This window comes from Malus sylvestris, chromosome 17, assembly GCF_916048215.2.
Source record: "Malus sylvestris chromosome 17, drMalSylv7.2, whole genome shotgun sequence".
Classification (NCBI taxonomy): domain Eukaryota; kingdom Viridiplantae; phylum Streptophyta; class Magnoliopsida; order Rosales; family Rosaceae; genus Malus; species Malus sylvestris.
Genome location: NC_062276.1, coordinates 23,855,283 through 23,878,845, shown reverse-complemented (window position 1 = coordinate 23,878,845; position 23,563 = coordinate 23,855,283). Strand labels below are relative to the sequence as shown.

General features: G+C 37.2%; 1 protein-coding gene and 1 pseudogene across 1 annotated transcript; one reads left to right on the top strand and one right to left on the bottom strand.

The window, feature by feature from the left end:
* The first annotated feature begins 693 nt into the window (after positions 1-693).
* LOC126611898 (uncharacterized) lies at positions 694-1,479 on the top strand (annotated as a pseudogene).
* Positions 1,480-17,659: 16,180 nt separating this feature from the next.
* Positions 17,660-19,618, bottom strand: LOC126610153 (gibberellin 3-beta-dioxygenase 1-like). The gene is made up of 2 exons (XM_050278135.1): positions 18,953-19,618; positions 17,660-18,363 (listed from the first exon to the last, which is right to left on the bottom strand). Exons 1-2 carry the CDS (start codon positions 19,435-19,437, stop codon positions 17,733-17,735), a joined length of 1,116 nt encoding a protein of 371 aa, XP_050134092.1. The 5' UTR covers positions 19,438-19,618; the 3' UTR covers positions 17,660-17,732.
* Positions 19,619-23,563: the final 3,945 nt, after the last annotated feature.

The following is a 23,563-nucleotide window of genomic DNA, read 5'->3' as shown; positions in this document are numbered from 1 at the left end:
AAAAATTAAAAATTTTTTAAAAATTTGTTTTTACTTTTCTATAAATACCTTCTCATTATCATCTACCTTACACCACAATTTCATATTTTCTCAACTACTTTCAATCACATTCCTATCTTTCTCAACTATTATCCAAAATTACAAATAAAATTATTTTGTATTATTTTATAACTTTTCGGATAATGACACATGGTGCATCGAGAACGATTAAAAATCTTATCCGAGATTACAAATAAAATTATTTTGTATTATTTTATAAATAAAAATAATACTAATATTTTATTGCCTATTGCCAAGGCTATTGAAGTGCAATGGTGGAGATGCAAAATGCAGTTACTGTTCACTTAGGGCAGTTACTGTTCATTGGGTGGATAGCATAGTGTATTGCTTGGGGGGAGGGCTCCCACGGTGGAGTTGCTCTTATGAGGTTTTTTTTTTGTTTTTCCAAATTCTTTTTGGTTTAAAGCACGTTTCAACATGATGAGCCTAGTAAATAAGGAGAAATTGAATGGCAACAATTTCAAAACATGGAAGCAGTAACTTGAAATGAATCTTCGCATGTTGGAGTTTAGTATTGCATTTAAAGTTCCTCAACCTGCAGCCTTGACAAATGCAAGTACAACATAAGAAAGGTAACATTTTGCAAAATGGGAAAGGACAAACCAAGTTTCTTTGCTTATAATGCATAATGCAATGGAAGAGCATGTGAGGGGAGGGATTCCTAGTTGTGACTTGGCTAAGAATTATTTGGACAGAATAGAGGAAAAGTTCAAAAGATCAGACAAGGCTGAAACTAGTGTTTATCTGTCAGCACTGATAAACACCAAACATGATGGATCAGGGAGTGTTCGTGAACACTTGCTGAAATTGGTTAACATTGCCAACAAATTAAATGCCTTAGACATTGGTATCACTGATCAATTCCTTTTTCACATGGCTCTTTACTCATTGTCCAGTGATTATGAACAACTTAAAGTGAGCTACAACACTTGGAAGGAGAATTGGAGCATTAATGAGCCATATGCAGAAGCATGAGATTGCTAACTTTGTGCATACAGGAAAAGGCAAAGGGAAAGTCACTGGTGTTAATAGAAATGAGAATTATAAGGGAAATAAGCCATTTTCATTCAAGAAGTCCATATCAACTGCTGGAACAACTTCTGGTTCCAAGAAGCATTGCAAGTCCACTGTGTTACCTATGAAGACAAATGCACTCTCCATTGCTTCTGGACCTAAGCACAATCACAATAGTGTAAAAAAAGAAAATGTGATTTCTGACCTTCTGATGACCACTTGAGGAAGGATTGTCTTGGCTTTAAAGCTTGGTTGATCAAGAAAGGTAAAGCGACAATCAATGTTTTTGTAACAGTAGAGTCAAATATGATTTTTATTCCTCAAAATTCCTAGTGGTTACACATGTTGTTCTATACATATAACAAACTCTTTGCAGGGATTTCAAAACCATAAGAGAACAAGTAAGGAAATCTACAATGTTTATGTTGGAAATGGGAATAAAGTTGCAGTTGAATTTGTTGGTTCTGTCAAACTGAGATTATCAACTGGCTATGTTTTAACTTGTTTTCTATCATGCAGTTTGTAAAAGATGGTTTTTCATTTGTAGGGGATTCTAATCAAATTAAGTTTTATTTTCAAAATCAGTTTGACAATCTACTTGGTTATGCATTTCCAAATGGTGATCTTTGGCAAGTTGAATGTTCTTATCACTAGGAATGTCTCAATGTTGAGCATGCTGCTTCAAAACGCATGTCCCTAAATGACAAGTTTTACACGCTTTGGCATCAAAGACTTGGATATATTTCAAGAGAAAGGATGATGAGATTAATTAAGAATGGAATATTGCCAAAGATGTTAATGAGACTGGAATGTATTAACTGTTTTAAATGCAAAACTAACACCTCAACAAACAAGTGTGCAGCAACAAGAAGCAATGATCTTTTAGGGATCATACATACAGATGTATGTGGACCATTTCCAACGAGAACCATTTTTGAAAATTCATACTTTGTTCTCTTCATTGATGACTTTTCAAGATACACTGTCATATATTTGATTTCTGAATAGTCTTAAGTTTTAACTTGTTTTAAGAATGGCAAGTTAGAAGTTGAAAAACAATTGGAAAAATCAATTAAGATTGTGAGGTCTGACCGTGGAGGTGAATATTATGGAAGGTACACAGAGAAAGGACAACAAAAAGGTCCATTTGCCATATTTCTGGAACAAGAAGGAATTGCAACACAGTATACAACTCTTAGGACACCAACACAAAATGGTGTTGCTAAAAGAAGGAATAGATAAAGAAAATGGTAAGAAGCATGCTTTCTCATTGTTAACTGCCAGAATTTCTTTGGCAAGAAGCAGTGAAAACAGCCAATTATATCTTGAATCGGGTTCCAACCAAAAAAGTGGCATTAACACCATTCGAAATGTGGATAGGTAGGAAGCCTAGTCTAGTTCATTTTCACACTTAAGGATGTACAAATGAAGCTAGGTTTTATAATCCAAATGAACGAAAATTGGACATGAGAACCACTAGTTGTTATTTTATGGGTTATGCATAAAGGTCCAAAGGCTATAGGTTTTACTGTAGTAATGCATTAACTAGGATAGTGGAGAGTAACAATGCCAAATTCATTGAAGATGTAGTGATATACACTTATATTCCAAAACTTCATATGTGTTTGAAGAGAAATGTGAAGAACCTTAGATCACTGAGAGTGAGTGTACTACAAATGCCATTGTGAGTGTTTTGATACATGTACCAATAGAGAGTTCACAAACATGGAATGTTGCACATATGTCTTCTTCACCAAGTAATTCAGTACAAGATGTTATTACAGATCCATTGCAGAATGATTTCCATTATAATACACTACAACAAATAGCTGCACCTGCATCAACTTCATCACATGTTCTCGAAGCCTTACCCATTCAAACAAGAAAGTCTAGTAGGCCTAAGAAATCTACCATTCCAAGTGATTATTTGTGCTACCTGCAAGAAGTTGAATTTAACATTGGTGATCATGATGATCCCACCACATACCAAGCAGCAATGGAGAGCTTCAAATCCTCACAGTGGAAAGCTGCCATAGAGGATGAATTAGATTCAATGCAAAAGAATAGTGTTTGGACATTGGTTATACCTGCAACAACTGTGATACCTATTGGATGTAAATGGGTGCATAAAACTAAAAGAGACTCACAAGGAAGGATTAAGAGATATAAAGCAAGGTTGGTACACAGAATGAGGGCCTGGATTATAATGAAACATTCTATCCAGTTTCAACCAAAGATTCATTTCGAGTATCATGGCACTCACTGCTCACTTTGACCTTGAACTACACCAGATGGATGTTAAGACAACCTTCTTGAATGGTGGTCTTGATGAAGAGATATATATGAAACAACCGACTGGATTCATTGAAAATGATAAGGAACACATGGTTTGTAAAATTAACAAATCAATATATAGACTCAAACAGGCATCTAGACAATGGTATAAAATTTTTGATCAAGTTGTGACAAACTTTGGTTTTGTAGAGAACAAGATTGACAACTGCATTTGCTTCAAAATGGTAAAATCCGCCTTTATCTTTATGGTTCTCTATGTGGATGACATTTTACTTGCCAGTTCTAATGATTATTTGCTTAAAGAAACAAAAAACATGCTTTCCAGTAGCTTTGACATGAAAGATTTGGGGGAAGCACACTATGTTTTAGGCATTGAGATTGCTAGAAATCAATCGAAAAGATGGTTAGGCTTGTCACGGAGAGCCTACATTGATAAAGTTCTCAAAAGGTTTAATATGGAGAATTGCAGTGGTGGAGATTTGCCACTTGGCAAAGGTAATAAGTTGTCATTATCTCAATGTCCTATTATTGACTATGAAGTGCAAAGCATGAAGGACAAGCCTTGTGCTTCTTTAATTGGCAGTGTGATGTATGCAAAGGTTTGGCTTTTTTGTTAAGTGTCTTAGGAAGGTTTCAATTGAATCCAGGGTTAGCTCACTGGAATGCAGGTAAAAAGATGTTGAGATACTTGAAAAGGACTCAGTCGTATATGTTGTGTTATCATCATGTAGATGATCTGGAACTGGTATGTTATACTGATGCAAACTTAGGTGGATGCATTGATGACAGAATGTCTACCAATGGCTATGTTTTTCTAATGTGTGGTGGTGCCGTCTCATGGAGAAGCAAGAAACAAACTACAAGAGCAGTGTCTACTATAGAGTCTGAATATATTGGTTGTTTTAAGGCAATGAAGTAGTGTAACTGGATGAAAAACTTAATTTATGATATGAAAATTATGAGAAGCATTGAAAGACCACTCAAGCTGTACTCTGATAATACAGCTGCAGTATTCTTTGCTAAAAAACAACAAGAGATCAGAGGCATCAAGACTTATGGATATTAAGTATTTGAAGGGTTCACGATAAAGTAAGAGAGGGTGTAATTGATTTTCAACATATCAGCATATCAGCACACATGGGATGGTTGCAGATCCAATGACAAAGGTTTTGAATGTTACAGTTTTCAACAAACATGTACAGAAAATGGGTTTGCAATCAACATTTGATGTTCTTTAAATGTGGGAGTAAGCAATATAAATTTGTATGTATTGTGTACGCTATCAGTAATGTAATAATGTTAATACATGTACTGTAATGCTAAAGGTTAATGCCTTCAAGATGCTTAATAATATTAAAGTATTGGATGTATCTGCAGTACCTTGTGACCACGGAAATGTGGGAGTATTCGACTTGCATGCAATTATGTCCCAATAATTTTGTTCTCTCGAATACAACACAGATGTATTGGAGTTTAATCAGTTTGTGGTTTTAGAGTTCTGACATTGTATTCAATGTTAATAGCTTTAAAACTCAACTGGTGGATTTTCAATATATAGTTGTTAAAGTCATTGAGAAAATGCAATTAGTGATCACATTTGTATGTATATTTGCAATTTAGAATAATGAACAGATTTTGCTCGTGTGGGAGAATGTAAAAAATCCTAAAATGTAGTGAGCTTCATCAGTTCATGTTTAGTGCAATTATATAGAACAAAATGGTTATATTTCATTTAGGACTTATATGTGTGACTCATACAAGATTAGAGCCACAAAGGAGGGAAACTTCAAGTTATAATTATTTGAATTAGGTAGCAGTTAATTGGAGAAACTGCTTGTAACCGCATCCTTGATGGGAGGATGAGTTGCAGTACGTATATATATCACTTTGGTCTCTCTTCTCGGGTGTGTGTGATCATTCTTGAAGAAACATTCCCATTGAGTGTTCTCGGATCAATTTCGTAACCAAGAGAAGAGAAGACAAGTGATTAATTTGTTGTCAATGTCTTCCTCTACAAGTAAGTAAACCCTTACTACTTGTTATAATCGCTGCATGCATAACAACGTAACAATTGCTGCAGTTATCATTCCATGCTACATTTCTGAACTGGGGTTAGGGTTTGATTGTTAACGATCCTTATACATATATTTCTAACGGATACCACATGTAAACCTTATTAACAGAGATTGACTCAACCAAACCCTAGAACATGCTTCATTAAACCCTAATGAAGTCTTACATTTATAACAACTCATTTGACTAAGCTCATGCCTAATAGAGTTCCATTGTTTTGACCTGAGTATCAAGAATCAAAATTGTACTATTAGCCAACGCTATTTTATCTCTAGGATTGGGAAGTATTAACATTTGACATCTTTTAGCAGAAGCAAAAATATTTCTCACATAAGACACAAGAAACCAAGATTGTGGGGCGATAGAGAAGCGAAATGGAAGTATTTTTGGTCAGCATTGTATATGAAGTATTAACTTGAAATTGAGGTTAACTTTCAACAAAGATTAAGGAGAATGGAGAACAAAAGAGATTGTTGGTGAAGACGAAGAGATAGAATAAGAGTCATAATTAAAAAGGTTTCATATTTTTCTTTTCATTGTGTGTTTTTATTTATGAAATTTGTCTTTTTAATTGTCAACCATTGCTAGTGGACTAATCTAATGGTTTTAAAATTTGTGTCTAAAATGTAGTGGCGTGGATCCTTTCCCATATAAAGTTCGAAGTAGTTTTCAAAATTGGCTATGAGTAAATTAAAACTTTGCAACTTCTTTTGAAAAGCACCCAAACTTGAAGGGTGTAAAAAGTAGTTGGCCCTAACTATAAATTGAGGCAATGTAGTTTTCTTTCCCCTTAAATGTCAAAATAGTTTCTGTGTTTTACTCTATTGCCCAATTTAGGCCCTATGTTTTCTATTTGGTCCAATTGGTCCTTGTGTTTACTTCTGGACCATTAAAATTGTTTCGGTTACGTTATGGCTGCATTTAACCTTTTGTTACATTGCTTACTTACCCTCAAACGGGATCAAGTCATTCGTAGTTCGCCATTTTTAATTAAACCATTAATTATAATATTCAAGTGGTGGACACTTATGATATTAGATTCAAATAATCGAATCACATCAAACAGATATCAAATATGAGGCAAAGACGGCCCACAGGCCACGCACCATGGAGGCACCGGTTTCTAGCGAACAGAAACCAAATTTTCCAACCAACTCTAAAAATTTCCAAATTTTATTGAATTGTAGAACACACCAAGGAGAAGAATTTTCATACCTTGCCAAGTTCAATTCGTCCGAGAAATGGCCTGAAAACACAACGATCTGCCATAAAACCTTAAACAGGGTGTGTGTAAACACGAAGATTCTTGTGACAAATAAGACAAGAACACGTGTACAAAGAAATATTTTTGTATTAATGAATTTATAGGTTACAATCTCTTTTAAACTTGATCCTCTAATTCGATCTCCATAAGGTGTAGATGTGTAGATGTGTTGTTGATTCAAGGGTTGCGATGACTTGATATTGGATGAACAGTTGTCTCAAGGATTTGGTTTGCGGCAAAGGAAAAACCGGCACGTGTAGCGGTGTTTGTTGATTCTTGTGATGGTTGTTGATCCAAGGGTCGCAAGGACTTGATCTTAGATGAACGATTGCCTCAAGGATTTGGCTTGCATCAAAGGAAGAACTGGCACGTGCAAGTGTAGTGGTGCTTGTTGATTCTTGTGATGGTTGTTGACCCAAGGGTCGCGGTGACTTGATCTTGGATGAACGAGGACCTCAAGGATTTGGCTTATAGCGAAGGAAGAACCGACATGTATAGGGGTGCTTGTTGATTCTTCAAAGGTTTTGGTGAAGAACAAATAGTGCTTTCTCGATTCTTTGGAATTCTTGGGAATTTGGGAGGTTGGATGCTTGAGAGCTTTGGAGTTTTAAAGCTTCAAGGATTTTGGATGTGTGAATGTGTTGGTTTGTAAATTGGTGAGAATGAGTGAATTCTTCCTCCTATTTATAGACTTTTGCAAGCCTTGGTCTTTAATTTAATTAACATTAAATCAAATAAATCCTTTATGCCAAATGTTGACACGTGTCCTTCTTGATGACTCGTTCGATTTTTTTGAGTCACATACCATGTGTACAATTTATGCGACATGTGGCGCATGCCATGTAGGCCTTAACACGTCAAAACTTTAATGCGTTGGTCAACATTTATTTTACCGAAATTTCGATATCTGCAAATGCCCCCACTTCAAGGCATGTAGTATTCATGTTTTTGTCACAAGTAAAAGATGTGTTTTGAAGTTCCTCAATGTAGATGTCGATTCAATGTCGTCGAGGCTTAATCTTGAATTGGGCTGGGAGTTTCTTCAAGGGTCGTCAAGGCTTGACCTTAAACTTGGCTGGAAGGTTTTCTGGTTTCCCCCAAAGGTTTGAATTTACTTCATTTATCTGGAGCTAAATTTGATTCAAGGGCGGTGGACACTTGATCTTAAATCGAACTTGTGATTTCTTCAAGGGCCGCTGGGGCTTAATCTTGACTAAAACATTACTACTAGCGGTTTCACGTGGTGGGTGATCTTCGGCTTTGTTGGGGATGAATCAACACATGTTTGTTGTGCTTGTTGACTCTCCACTGATTTGATGTATCAATTTTACCTTCTTTATCTGTTCCTCAGGCAGAAGTGGTATCTTCTGCTGCCTTATCTATTCCTTAGTAGAGCGATACTAGGTAAGCAATCAGGGTAGGAGGTTCCAAGCAATTAGTTCCAGATTGGAAGTTTGATTTCAGGTTCTGTTAATGGCTCTCTTTCTCCTTGGCTTGATCTTAAACTGGGTTGGAAGATCCAAGCAAGGAAGTTGAGAGTTCCATAGCGATGGTGGCGATTTAACAGCATTGTATGGCAAGGCTTTGCTCTTCGGCGACGGTGCCAGTGAAATGTTATTAAAGCTTCTCAAGCTCTTTGATTAGAGCAACAATGCCGAGCTTGGATTTGACTCAGACTCCTCCATCTGGATTATGCGGTTTTACAGGGAAGGGCGTCGTGCTATAGTGATCTGTTCCAGCTCATCATTATGCTTGGGCTCAGATGAAGAAGTTGCAGTTTCCTTTGCCAATTGTTTCAAAGATGACGAAGTTATCATCGCTATATTCTTCTCTGCTTTTTTTTTTTTTTTTGTTCTTAGCAGGTTCTCTTGTAAATGTGATTCTAGCCAATTCAACTACCCCAGTGAAAACAAGTAGGTCGCCAAGGCCAGACTTAAAGGTTTTGTATTGCGGCAACGGAGACATGTTGCTTGTTGCTGTTGTTCGAAACCATCCTTGTATTGCCGGCGAGCTTTGAGACCATAGCTGGGCACTGTGGGTTCATCATTGATCATTCTGCTTTAATCTTTTGCATAGCAAAAGTGGCGCACAACATTTTCCTTTGAATGGTCCTTCAAAACATCACTTCTAAATGACTCATCCATGCTTGGCAGCTTCAGTGTAAATAGCCAACATGGTATCAATTGTTCTAAGGTATTTGCTAAGGAAACTCGAGACCTAACGATAGTTGAAGATGAGTACTCGAGAGCAATGCTAGGTAAGCAACCAAGCAAAGGTTTCGGGCAATCAGTTCCAGATCGGAAGTTTGATTTCAAGTTCTAATTGATTGCTTTCTTTCTCCTTGTATTGTAGGTAAGAGCAAGGGCAAAGGGAAAGACACGGAAAAAGCATGATATGAGATACTTTTACTTTCGACCCTGATGATATGAGATACTTTTGCTTTGGTGTGACTTGGTTGAAGAGGTGTTTTTGGAAAGGAAGAAAACTAAGTATTTCGAGATGCTTCATTAGAAATGCACAAAGTCAGCCATTCTTGCTAGTCTGCTTTGCCATGGTAGACGGAGATCGACCTGTATAGGGATTTCCTCATAGCAACTAGTGGTGTTGTTCCTTTACACTTGTCAACCACAGTGATGTAATTAGAACTGTAAAATTTACGTGTTTCAACTTTGTCAGAGATCTTTGACAAAATTGCCTGTGATATCTGAAAAGCTGAGATTGCATCTAAAAAGTGCCAACAAACTTTATTTAGGCAAATATGGCTTTTGAAATTCGGATAGCAGTACCTTTTTTTATTTCTGAACAAGTAGCCATGTTGCCTCTTCGATTTCTAAACAAGTGGCCATGTTGCCTCTTCAATTTATAGAGGCATCAATTGTGTTTAAAAAGATGTTGCCTATAGAAATTTCCCCCTTTTTTGCACTTTTGAAATTTATCTAACATTCTTCCTTCATCATTTCTAAAAATGGCTTGCCCATCTGATCGTCGTTTAGATGTGAATGTTGTTGAAGATGCAAACATGTCTTCTCAAGACAACATATGGCACCCATCCTTCTTAACCCCTAATGGTCCTCTTACAGTTGGGGATTATGTGATGAAGAATGACATAACAGGTACGGTGGTAGCTAAAAATCTTCTCACCCCCAACAATAATAGGATGTTATCCAAGCGGTCCAACGAGTTGGCTGTTCAAGACACTTTGGCTTTCAGTGTTCAGTGTGTGGGCTCTATATCGAATATGGGTCAACGCCTTCTTGCTAGAACTCACCGGGTTGAATCATTGACAGTTGAGTGGCAAGTCTCAGACAAGAGATTCGAGGGCTCAAGCACAAAAATAGAGAATTTCACATACTCACAAATAATTACTCAACGAGCATGAAAAGAAAGGTTGACTAGCTACAGGAATCCGAAAGTCGGATTCAAATAGATTATCAAAGGTTTGTGTCTTTATTCCAAGGCATATATTGCCTTTGTCATCTTGAGTTTTACTAAGTATTGAGACTCCAAATAATCAACCTTCGGTGCCTCTTCTTTTTGGTGTTCCACCAAGTACTGAGGCGTCATATGATTAACCTTTGTGAAGGCGCCTTTCTGTTTGTTTGTTTTTTTCCTTTTTTTTTATTTTTATTTTACCATACACATTTTATGCTCTTGCGGGCCAGGAGTGTGTCTTTTCCTTAGGCATAGTACCACTTCAAGAACTTACCGTTTATGTGGCAAATCCTTAAACCATCTTCTTCCAAGATCTTGTAAGCACCTTTTATGTAGACTTCTTGTACTACGTAAAGTTCATCTCACTTCAAGGTGAATTTGCTTCTCGTCTTGTGTGTCCTAATGATAGGCATATACAATGCAAGGATGAGATCTCCCACTTGAAAAGAACGAAGGCAAACTTTGTTGTTGAAGGCCTTTGAGAGTCGTGCTTGATAACACTCTAAGTGCTACTAAGCTTCGAGCCTTCTCTCATCTAGTGCTTCCAACTCTTGAAGACGCAACTTTGCATTCTCTTCATCAGTCAAGCCTTCTTGTATAGCCATCCCTAGTAAGGGAATTTGACTTTCCAGTGGCAAAACAACCTCCACACCATACACAAGCGAATACGACGTAGCTTGAGTAGGCGTACGGTGTTTCGTCCTGTATGCGCAAAGCACTTTGGTTATTCTTTCATGCCAGTCTCTCTTTGTTCGGCCGATCACCTTCTTCAGGAGGTTGCACAACGTTTTGTTGAATGTTTTCGCAAGATCGTTAGTCAGAGCATGATACATGGAAGACTTGTGATGCTTCAACATATATTTCTCACAGTGCTCGTCCATAAGTCGGTTGGAGAACTATTTTCCATTGTCAGTTATGATGTAGCGAGGCACACCATATCGATGGATAATATACTATTTGATGAAACGGAGGATAGTTTCCTTCTTGACTTCCCTTAAGGGTATGGCTTCAGCTCACTTAGAAAAGTAATATGTTGTGGCAATGATGTAGGCTACTCCTACATATGACTTTGGTGTGATTGGTCATATGACGTCCAATCCCCATGCATCAAACGGCCATGAAACAACTGTAGGGTGTAATGGTTCAGGCGATTGATGTATAAAGTTGGCATGGAATTGGCGGGCTTAGCACCTTTTGTCGTACTCCAGGTAATCATTCACCATGATTGGCCAGTAATAACCCATTTTCTTGAGCTGGAAGTGTAGTTTTTGTTCAGACTAATGTGCTCCACATACGCCTGAGTGTGCTTCTTTTATGGCTTGATTGGCTTTTTCCTCACCTAGGCATCTTATAAGTACTCCTTCAAAAAAGCGTCGGTAAAGTTTTTCCTTGTAGTAGAGGAAGCAGGGTGCTCGTCGAAGTATTTCAGAGTGGTCTCTAGGATCATCTAGAAGCTTTCCATGCTTCAAGTAGTCGATCAGCAGTTGTCTTCATCCTTCAGTGTCGACTGGAAGTATTGAGACGATGTTTGTGTCATCTAGTAACATTTCAGTAATAAGTGGGATCACCCATCTTTGGCAAACTGGCACGTCCGCAGCTTCATCTTTTTCTAGTGCCATAATTAAGGCTAGGTTAGGTAGAGTGTCCGCCATTTGATTTTCTTATCTTGGCACATATTCTAACATCACGGCCTTGAACTGTTGTAGTAGTTAAGTTGCTAGCCGAAAGTATTGGACGAGATCATTTTTCCTTACTTTATATTCAGTTAAGAGTTGATTGATTATGAGTTTGGAATCACCATACGTGATTTCCATGTCGATTGCCATTTGGAGTCCAATGATCAATGTTTGGTACTCAGCGACGTTGTTGGAGCATAACTCGCTTAGTTGGAAAGAATAAGGTAGTGCTTGTCTTTGTGGTGACATGAATACTAATTCTGCCCCCCGCTCTGTCCGTACGTGCGGATTAGTCGAAGAACATTGTCAATGTAGGGAATGTTGGAAGTATGCCCACAAAGCCACTCATTTGATGTAATAGCTTTTGGAATACTTATTGTATTAAACTATTATATGTTTAATGAAGGGCAAAGCTTATTGTTAATCACTATTTATTGTATCATGTGTTTAAGCAATAAGGGAATCCAAGGAAAGTATTTAATCTGAGAGAGAAGTGATCTAAGTAAGTTAGATTAGCGAGACCTTTCTCTTATGTTCATTCCTAAAACGCTCCTAGCCATAGGATTGCCAATTGGGCATTGACAATCCGCTAAGGTTAGTATGTGTTATGTCAACTCAAGCGTGAGTATGATTAGTCTCAAGTCATTCAGTGTTGGACACTAAGACAAACACGTAGGTGCTTGAAAGGGTAATCGAGTAGACTGAACAACGATCAAAAGAGAGTTCAAACATACATGTCATGTAAGAACTCGTTAGTTGCAATATGCAAAGTCATCCTTTGACCTGAGGCATCATAGATGTCTAATGGTTAGGTCCTTGATTTTTGATCATGTCAAAGGCATTCCATCGAGAGTGTCCACGGCATTGGTGGGGTCAAGATATCTAGTCATGTAAGCATATGAATGCACAACAAGGGATCTCTAACCTTCCATGATAGAGGGAGAATACTCTAAGATATGATTCGGGAGTCTTTGGCCAAAGCATGTGAATATGACTTAGGAAGTTTGTTCCAAATCATATTCAATTGAATCATATAAAGAAGTATCACATTGGATAGTAGACATGAAACAAACTATCACTCAAACAATGTGATTAAGAGTATTGTATTAGAGAATGACCGTATTGCATTGTAATTGTAACTGGATAGGTTCTCCAACCACTTCTACTTAGCTTGGGTAGCCATGACATACTGTTAGGTGTCACTCATGGTTTGTGGAAGCCCTGAAGATTAGCAAACACTAATCTTCAACAAAGGGAGAATTGAAATGTTGTTTCAATTCACAATCGATCGTTAAGAGTAACAATCGCCCACTGCCTCGCTAATTGGAACCTAATGGATCGTACATCGAGTAAGGATGAAAGTGAAGAAATATAAATGAGATGGATAAGCGATTAAATGGTTTAATTTAGAATGGTCAAGATTAATTAATTAATTAGTTAATTAATTTTACGAAAGGTTCGTATTGGGCTTTTTAAGTTGGTTTTGGGTTTCGGGGCCCAAAAGTGTTTTGGTCCACAAGGCCCATTATGTTTAAGTTGTATGACAACTAAAACAAAATGGGCAATTAGCCCAATAACAAAGACAAGGCTGGCCATAAGGGTGAGTGGATGCAAACTTGAATTAATTACAAGTTTGCCACTCACATGTGATGTAGTATAAAGTCAACTTTATAGCTTTTTCTCATTAGGGTTTTCTTGAGCCAAAGAAGAGAAACAATTTCTCTCTTTTTCTCTAAAAGGAGGCCGGCCACTTAGGGAAAAATTAGCTAGCAATCTTTTCTTCTCTAAGTCATCCATTTCATCTTCACACCTCATCCTTGGTGTGGAGACTTAAAGACACCAAATCTTTGGTGTTCTTGGAGATCCTTTCCTCACATCCTCAAAGAGCAAAGGAGCATCAAAAGGAAGAAAAACACAAGGAAGATCCAAGGAGCTAGGAAGTGACTTGAAGACCCTCCACTTGGGTGAATCCCTTATGTAAACAAGGATGAGCTTCAAGGGTAATGAATCTCTAAATCCTTCATTCTCCTTAATATTGTTAAATAGTCTTGTGGTTCACCATTCACTAGGCTTTGAAAGTCATGGGTTTTTAGAATTGTTTTTTAATGCATGCCTACTTTAATGTGTTATTAGTTTGCATATGTGTTCAAATGTTCTCACATGTTCTTAGCTAGGACAAAAATTTTCCTTCAGGGAAGATGTCGATGTAGAACACCTCTTCGTCAGGCAAGTCGTCTGAGATTTTCTAATCAGCTGGGATTGGATGATTGGCAAGGAAGTCTGCTAATGCTTGTCCCTTGACGGCTTTAGCTGTGACGTAAATGATCTTGTATTGATTAAGAAGCAATGCCCATTTAGCTAGTCGCCCTGTCAGAACGGGTTTGGACATAACGTCCTTGACTAGGTTGGCTTTAGCAACCAAGTGAACGGTGTAAGCATGCATGTAGTGTCTTATCTTTTGGACGACAAAGACTAAGGCAAGGCATATCTTCTTGATCTGTGAGTAGTTAAGCTTGGCACCAATAAGAGTTTTACTTAGGAAGTAGAGTGCTCTTTCCTAAGAGTGCTCCAATGGAACATGGTATCAGAGCCAGGGGACTGGCCCGTACTATCATGTGATTGGGTGGGTCCTCATTGGCCCCGCATGATGGGTGAGTCCCGACATGGCTCCACGTAGGCCAAAGACGCCACGTGATTGGGTGGGTCCCCGTTTGGCCCCGCATGATGGGTGAGCCCTGACTTGGCTCCACGTGGTTGCCGATGTGTGGATCTCCATGTGTGACCCACAAAATGAGGTCTCACATGCGGGGGAGTGTTGGAACGCCCATTGTCCTACATCGGCCAAGAGGGAAGAGAGAAAGCACTTTCAATAGAATTACCTCACCTAACTAACACCAAGGTATTTTGTGATAAAACCCCACACCTGAGGATTGTGCAGGTGTGGGCCCTCGGCCCGTTAACATGAAAAATTCCACAATTTCGTCGCGTAAAGTTTCGTCACGGAAATAGTTTTTTCTACTAGTGATACCTTTCCTTTAATTTTCTTTCAATCCAATCATAGACCTACAACAAACAAAATTAATTAACGACACAATTAAACAAAAAAATGTAACAAATTAAAATGAAAAAAAAAACCTTAAATCAATTTGGAGAGGGAGAGATGGGGGAGATATGGGTGATGAGGTGGGTGTGAGTGTGAGTGTGAGTGAGAGAGAGAAAGATTTTTGCAGGTAGGGATGCATCGGCACGGAGGAGGAAGAAGAAAAGAAAGGAGAAGGAGAAAGAGAAGGCACATACCCTTTAATGAATAAGTTTTTGCCCGACAAAAAAGTTATACGGGCAAAGTTAAGAACGCCGTCTAGCACAAAAAGTGTTGATGGTTTTTTTGACAGTTCATCGTGGACCTTTGCTCAACCACTAGTACACTTTGCCCCACAAAAAGATTCATCGGGAAAAGTTCCATAAGCCGACGAACAAAACTTTCGTTTAGCAAATAGTGACAAATAACAAGCCAATTTTCTCCCTTGGCACTTAAATATTGCCCGACGAGACATACTTTGCCTTGCGAAATATTTTTGTTGCACAAAGCCTTTGACAAAACCCTAAAAGTTGACTAGGTTTGCCCTGATCATTTTTTTTTTTGGGTAAATTATACAAAACTACCTCAACTATAGGTCGAACGACACTTTCATACCTCATCTTTTAAAAGTGACAATGTCATACCTCATCTTACGAATTTGTGACAATATCATACCTTTCGTTAGATTGGCTGTGAATTTCTCAGTTAAATGCTAACTTGGCTTGATTCAGACCCACTTTCTATTAAAATAATAATAAAATATTAAAAACTTAACTAAATATTAAAAAAAATTATTAAATATTAACTAAATATTAAAAATAAAACATAAACAAAAAACAAAAACCAAAAAACCAAAAAAACACCAATCCCTGTCTCCCCCTTCCCCAAAAACCCAGATTCCCTTCTCCCCACCGGAAACCCTTCCCACCCATCCCCCCAACCTTCCTCCACCACCCACCCTCTCTCTCTCTCTCGCCTCTCTCTCTCTCTCCTTCTTTGAGGGTTTATCCTAAAAACAAAAAGAAAAAGATAATAAGTACTTACTCGGGTCAAGTTCTGCAATTAGAGCTGCACCCTTGAAGTTGCAGGATCCCCACCTTTGTGTTTGAATCTTTGGAAGTAGTTGTTGAATGCATAGGAAGCATGGTCTTTCAGAGTGTTTGGGAAGTAGTAAGCTTGTTTCACCCGAATCTGGCTACAATCTGCACCTCCTCCTCCCCCACAAGCCCAATCCATTGCCGCTCTCACACACATGCATTAAGTGACAAAGGTTTGGGGGGGAGAGGGATTGAGGGTTTGGGTGTGTAGAAGGGGGAGGGGATCTGGGTGTGTGTAGGAGGGGAAGGGGATCTGGCCGTGGGTTTGGTTTTTTTTTTTTTTTTTTTTTTTTTGGTGTGGGATCTGGTTATGGGCTTGGTTTTTTTGGTTTCTTCAGTGGGTGGTGAAGATGGAGGAAAAGAGGCGGTGGGGTGGTGAAGAGAGAGAGAGAGGGTGGTGGAGGAAGGTTGGGGGGACGGGGAAGGGTTTGGTGGCTGTCGAAGAGAAGAAGAAAAAGGGTTGGTGCGGGTGGAGGACAGGGAAGGCTAGATCCCTGCCATTTTTTATTTTTTTTAGTTTTTTAATTTTTTAATTTTTTAATTTTTTAATATTTAATTATTTTTTAATCCAGTTGGATTAGTGAGTGGGCTTTATTTTTTGCCACGTCAGCATTTAACAGAGAAATTAACAGAAAAACTGACGGAGGTATGACATTGGCACAAATTCATAAGATGAGGTATGACATTATCACTTTTAAAAGATGAGGTATAAAAGTGTCGTTCGACCTATAGTTGAGGTAGTTTTGTGTAATTTACCCTCTCTTTTTTGTCGGGTAAAGTGTCTTGGTAACCTGACAAAAATTAGTTTGTCGCGCAAACTTTTGTCCGGCCAATGGTGATTTCTGATATTGAAACATAGCTTAATTGAGAAGAGTGAGGTGAGGAAACAAGCTTCCTTATCAAAGATGAGAAAGGAAAACTTAAGCCAAAGGTAAAAATCTGCCTCATCGCATGATAACGGAGAGGAACGTTTTTAGGGTTAATTGCTAGCCAATGCCAAGAAGAACGTGGTGGCAGAGACAATGCTAGAAGCTTATGCAGCTCACAGGACAATTTAGGGCATAGAAATGCCTGACAATATATATGTTTGTCTTTTACAAAATAATTCTGCATTCCCATTTATTGAGTTCAATCACACAGAAAGCGATTATCACAAGCGACAGCTTTGGCCTGATATTCTTGAGATCAACATAACAATCATTACAATTCATAGCCTCATGTTTTATTTTTCTAACTTGTAATAAATTTGTGGGAAATAAAAGGTTGGGTTTTATTTGTCCATTAATTGGATTTCATTTTCAACACCATATATTTTCGACACATGTCCTATTCTTTGGAGGGGATCTCCCTTTGTACCCGAGGCATAAAAAAAAATGTCAGTTTATGTGTCTTTTATTGGAATTTTCAAGTTGAGCAATTTTTCCTCTCTCTTTCAAACCCTAGGACAAAGGACACCAGCAGCCAGAAGGGACTCTTTGTTTGTATCCCTTAATATGATTTGATTTAATATATTTGATTCATTTGCTTTGGCTCTTGGAGATTTTTTTATTCAATTCTTCCATTAGATTGTAATGAGCAATTTTATTTTATTTTTTTCCTTTTTTGTGTTACATATTTGCACCTCACAAGGCTCCAAGACATGAGAATTCCCAAGAACATGGCCAACCAATTGCAAAAAGGGCAAAAAATTCACATCAAAAAATAGTACTTCCTTTGTAGAAAATGTAAACATTTTATTTACCCTAGACTACTTTTACGCTGTTATGATCATTTACATCTGCTAATGAACTTAGAGGAGCACAAAGTCTGACCGATGAAAGTGCCTTATTGAAATGTTTTGCTTTGGTGCCAAGGTACTCATTCCAAGTAATTGGCCGGTAGAGAGGAGGATGACTTGGACCAACTAATTTTGATAGGGGTGAGATTTGGATACTAGCCGGGGGACCGAATAAGTAAGCTATGGATAGACGATGTTGGGTGCGATTAACTACTGCCCGATGAAGGACACTTGGGTACACCCCGTTAGATAATATATGGATGAGATCGCCAACATTGACCACCAAAGCACCGGGCATTGGTGGAACCGTGACCCATCCGGTGCCGTCTCGAAGCACTTGCAAACCACTAGTATTGTTTTGGTAGAGGATTGTGAGGAGGGTAGAATCCGTATGTGCAGCCAAACCCATGGCCCGATCTGGCTCTGGGCAAGCCGGGTAAGAATTCAATTGTAAGGCAGCTGATGCACCTTTGAATTCACCTTTCGAGCCAGCCCACTTTACATCTTCCGTGGATATGCCTAGTGAGCCAAGCATAAGCCACATCAGCCTCCCAGCAAGCCTTTTCATTTCCTTCTCATATTCCTCAATGATATTGCTACAAAAATAAAACAAGAGAAAATAAAAATCATAACACCGTATAATACATAACATTACATAATATAACACAGATGCGCTAGTAAACAGATTTAATCTCTTTGGGACCGCATCTCTAGAGAGCACTTGCCCTCATAACCGTTTTTGCTAAAAGTTTTTTTTTTTTAATTAAAAATAGGTTGAAAATTTAACATACAAAAAAATAATAAAAAAATTCAAATGCTTTCTAAAACAACACTTAGATGTATATCTTACAGAAGTATTCAAAAAGTGCTTTTATGACCCAAAATTATTTTAAAATTTTTCAGTCAAAACACTCTTATTTGTCAAAAGAACACTTACATGTATATAGCTCTTTCAAAACTAATCTCAAGGAGGCTATGTTGGTTATTTCTCACATACCAAATCTTCTTTAGTGGGTCCATAATCTTTTACCATATTATCACACACTTACAGTTCCTTTGCAACTTGCATTATGGTAAAGAAATTGGCATTTTGCCTACACATAGTATTCTCCAACCAAAACAAGAACCCAAAAAACAACAAACTAAAAATATATTAATATTGCGGTTAATTAATGTGATTAATACCAGAATTTTTCGTAATCTTGGGGCCAAAGTTGGCGAAAATGGTCAACTGGTGAGCCAACAATAGTGAACCCCTCAGACCACATGAGCTTCCTAAAAAACGAAGATATCCGAGCAAAACCATAGCCTGAAATGCCGTCCGGCGGTCGGGCGGCTTTGAGCTTCTGCTCGACTGGCAGAGAGAAAAGGCTTTTGCCTGCGGACTCAATGTCATCAAGAAGCTTCTGTGGGATGCCATGGTTAGTGACTTGGAAGACTCCCCAAGTCTTACATGCATGGCCTGTGAGCTTAATAGCATTGGGTTCGGAAAGATCGATGACCGGAACAGAATCGTCTGCCCCAAATGAGCTTAGGGAAGATGGGTAGTGATCATCATTGTTTGTCCATGCATAGGAGTCTGGCAATTCATGTAATGAGTTGAAATCTGGGTGTTTGAGTTGGAGGTTGACAGGGTGGGATTTGAAGGCATCAGAGAGTCTTGCAGGCATATTGATCAGTAGAGTTTTTGTGTTCAATTGGGGGGAGAGAGAGAGAGAGAGAGAGAGAGAGAGAGAGAGAGAGATGAGGGTTGGGGGCTGTGCTTTATGTGGTTAGAAGAAAATGAAGGGTGTTCTGAAGATTTAGGAGATAGGATTAGAAACAAGTATAATGGTGGTAGTACTTGTTGCTTGAAAACATAGGATGATGATATAAAAGAAAGATAAGGTTTAGTGAGTATATATAGAGATGGCGGACAAGATAGTGACAAGTTGTCCAAGCCCTCCACCCCAAAACAGAGTGATATGTTTGTTAAGTTAAAACCAAAATAGAATTTCACGTACTGTAGAAGTTTCAAGAAAATTACTACATGTGCATTATTTTATTTTATTTTTGGTTGAAGATTTCATGCATTTCTTTTTGAAATATACCGTTCTAAAATATAAATATAACTAGTTTGGTGGGGGACTGTGCATTTGGATGGTGGTGTTTCATATATGCCCTTGTACTAACAAAGCTATTGATCAGTATACGTTTCTGGAAAATTAAAGAAGTTCATGCACTGTCTTAATTAGTTCATATCTCTCTTTTTTTGGTAAAAAGTTCATCTATCTCTTTAGTACGTAATTAATTAATTTATGGTGTCAGTTCATGCACTGTTATATGGAATGTTATTAGTTTGTGTTTTCTTTTCAATTTCTCTTTCAAACTTTGATGTTAATCTTTTTCCTTCAATAAAGTAATATGTCCCAGTTGAGAAAGAGAGTAAAAGACATATTTTACTATGATTAAGATTATCTCATCTTATTTTGTATCTCTCATCATGTGACATGAGTTATATTAACGGTTTATATATAAAAATCTTAGTGTGTGATTGCAGTATGTTCAAGAGGGTGATCGTTTAATTTGTTTCAAAGGTTGCATGTTGAGCTGAGTAGTGAGGAAGGGGACAAAAAAGTAAAGGAGATGGTATGTCCATTGGACGGGGGAAAGAACAAAATTGAAAAGGACCATGTTGTCCTTACAACAAGGGAATTGAAAGGCATTTTTAACCCTCTCAAACCGAAGGAGTTTTGATGAGAAGAGGGGACACTTCGACTCTCCATGTGCCCTTGCTTGTCCTCAAGTTGAAAAACATCTTAATCAACACACCTCCTCCCCTTAATCTTGGTCCCAATCTCTATTCAGTACAGAACAACCCCCATTGTAATTTCTCTCAAGTCTATGGACCCGTCCCAACAGGTTCTGTTTTAGAGTTCTCTTAAGGCGTCCATATAACTGTGTAAGGAGACGTAGTAGTGTACATGGTTTGCGGAATCATATGGAAGAGAAAAATGTTGGCTACGGACTTTTACGACCCGTGAGAAGCTACCATCAAGTTGAAATTTCGATCATAATAAGATTTTGTAACACATGTTATGTTTCATTTTTCTCCAACAAAAAGGATAATTATATCAGATAATACTTAGATACTTCCTAGTGAGTACTCTATATACTCACTATCTAATTTAGCCCCATAAAAAAAATCACGCGTTTCTTGTTTTTTAAATTAAATAACATATCTATTTTTTTTTAAACAATAAAATAAGTGTTAAAACATCATTTAACAAAACCAAAAGGCGATTACCCAACAAAAGTAGTGCTCCAATGCTTTCACTTGTATATCGGTCATTTCCAAGAAAAGTAAAGTCTCTTTTGATTTTTGCGATTAGATTTGTAGTTTGTTTGTCCCATATGACCCCATGGGCTCCTAATACTAACACTAACGAACATATTTGGAGTGTATTTCAAAGCAAAAGCTTAATGGGTTTTTTTGTTCTTTAGTTTAAAATCTCTCTTGTCCCTTGGTTTATAGTTTATACTTTCTTTTTCATGAACACCAAGTTGAAAAAGCTCTTATTTCTCTTTTTGTTCCTTTTTTTTAATTAATTAATTTTCGTGGCTATCATTGAGACACAATAGTAACCGTGATTTTTTAATTATGATGCCATATGAGTCATGCATCCCAATCCTATCTTAGCCATGTCTAATGTCTCATGAGAGATGAACATAAATATCATGCACGGGACATGTGCTCGTGAGTACACCACCACATGCATATACTCATTCTGCATGCATGTGAAGATCTCGTGTTACAAACATGGCAAGGTCGGGTCGTTATACGCAACGGTCACCAAAAATAATTGATTGAGAGTGGATCCTTTAAGGGAAAGATTAGTAAAGGTTCAAAGTTAAACACACAGTAATACTACCTCACATTCACCTCGTCCATCTCATACAATTTTCAGTAAAAATTTAGGTAACTATTATTACTCACACTCAAATTTGTCGAGGATAAACGGAAAGTGGTAAAAGTAGATTTGTAAAAGCTACATTGTATTAGAAACCCGCTCCTTTGTAATTTAGTACAAAAGAGGTAATCTTATTTTAATTAATGTTGTTTGACCAATGAAAATAATGATAAGTTAAGAAAGTTGAGGTTTTACCATAAAACTAATTGCCAATATGATGAATAACTCATTCACTTATAAGCACATGCAAGGTCATTTCTTTCCCGATATAAGATTCATGCTCAACAATAAGCGTTGAAGGAGGTTCTCATTTCAAATTATCTTTTTTTGTATGTGCGTACATGTATATATATACACTATTACAAAAAACACTTTGTGCGATGAAATAAGATTTGTCGCGCAATATGATTTCGTCTCTCAAAACCTTGCACAATGAAATTTTTATCGCACGGGGTTCGTTGCGCAAAACTCGTGAAGATAGGGTTTGCGCAACAAAAATTATTCTTCGTCATGCAAAGGTACTTTGTGCGACAAAATATTTTGTTGCGCAAAGTTTTTGGTTTTTTATTTAATTAAATTAATTTAATATCTTGCGCGATGAAATTAAATGTTTACACAACGAAATATTTTTTAGAGCAAGGTTTTTAACTTTTTGTTTTATTATTTCTCTTATTTTAATTTAATTATATTAATTGTTTGCGCGACGAAATATATTGTAGTGCAATTTTTTAAAATTTTTACTTTTTTAATTTAATTTAAGTGCATGGCTTTATTTTATTTTTTTAATTACTTTAAGTTGAGTTGACATATTCAAAATAAAATTACAGGTGAAAAATTGTGATCAAATCGATAATATACATTATAATAAAAATGTACATATAAATTAACAAAGTATAATGATAAATCCTAATACAAGTCTATTGTGGCAGTGGTGGCAGGGGATATGGTCTAATAGCATCCTAATCTTCAACTCCTCAACTTCCGCGTCAAAGTCTCAACGATTCCCTGCAAAATAAAAATAAAAAAATAAAAAAAGGTCAAATAACCAAAAAACAATATCAAAAAATGACACAACCTCCCCTAAAATCGGCTTACCCCAAATCTGATCCTAAAATCTACCCCTCAGCCTATACCCGACCTCAAACCCAAAATCAACTCCAAAAACAGATATTCATGAAGAAAATTAAAATTTAGGGAGAAAATACCTTTTGACAAGATTGAGAGTAAGTGAGAGATAGGGAAAGAGAAGAGAGGTTCGAGAGAGTGAGAGGAGATAGTGAGAGAGAGAGAGAGGAGAGCTTGAGTGTGAGTGTGAGAGAGAGGGTCGGATTTGGGGAGGGGATAGAGAGAGGAGAGGTAAGAGAATAGAGAGAGACATTGAAAAAATTATGGAGTTAATTTGGTTTTAAAAATCATACAACTTGGTTGCACCAAGTCTTAAAAAAAAAAATTAAAATTCCTTCTTCACATTTTTGGTGCCCAACCAAATTTTTAGGGTTTTGCGCGATGAATCATTGGTCGCACAAATTATAAAAAATAAATTTTCTGCATCCCATTTTCAGCACTCACCCAAATTTAAGGATTTTGCATGACTAAATATTAATATTCGTCGCACAAAGTTTAAAAAATAAATAAAAAGGAAAATAATTTTAATTTGCAATTGAAAATATAAATAAACACAATAAATAGGGTTTAGGTGACAAAATGTTGATTCGTCACGCAAAGAAAATAATAAAAAATAAGAAATAATTTAGTATAACAATATAAAATAAAAAATAAAATAAATAGGGTTTAGATGACAAAATACTCATATTCGTCGTGCAAAGATTTAATAATAATAAAAAAG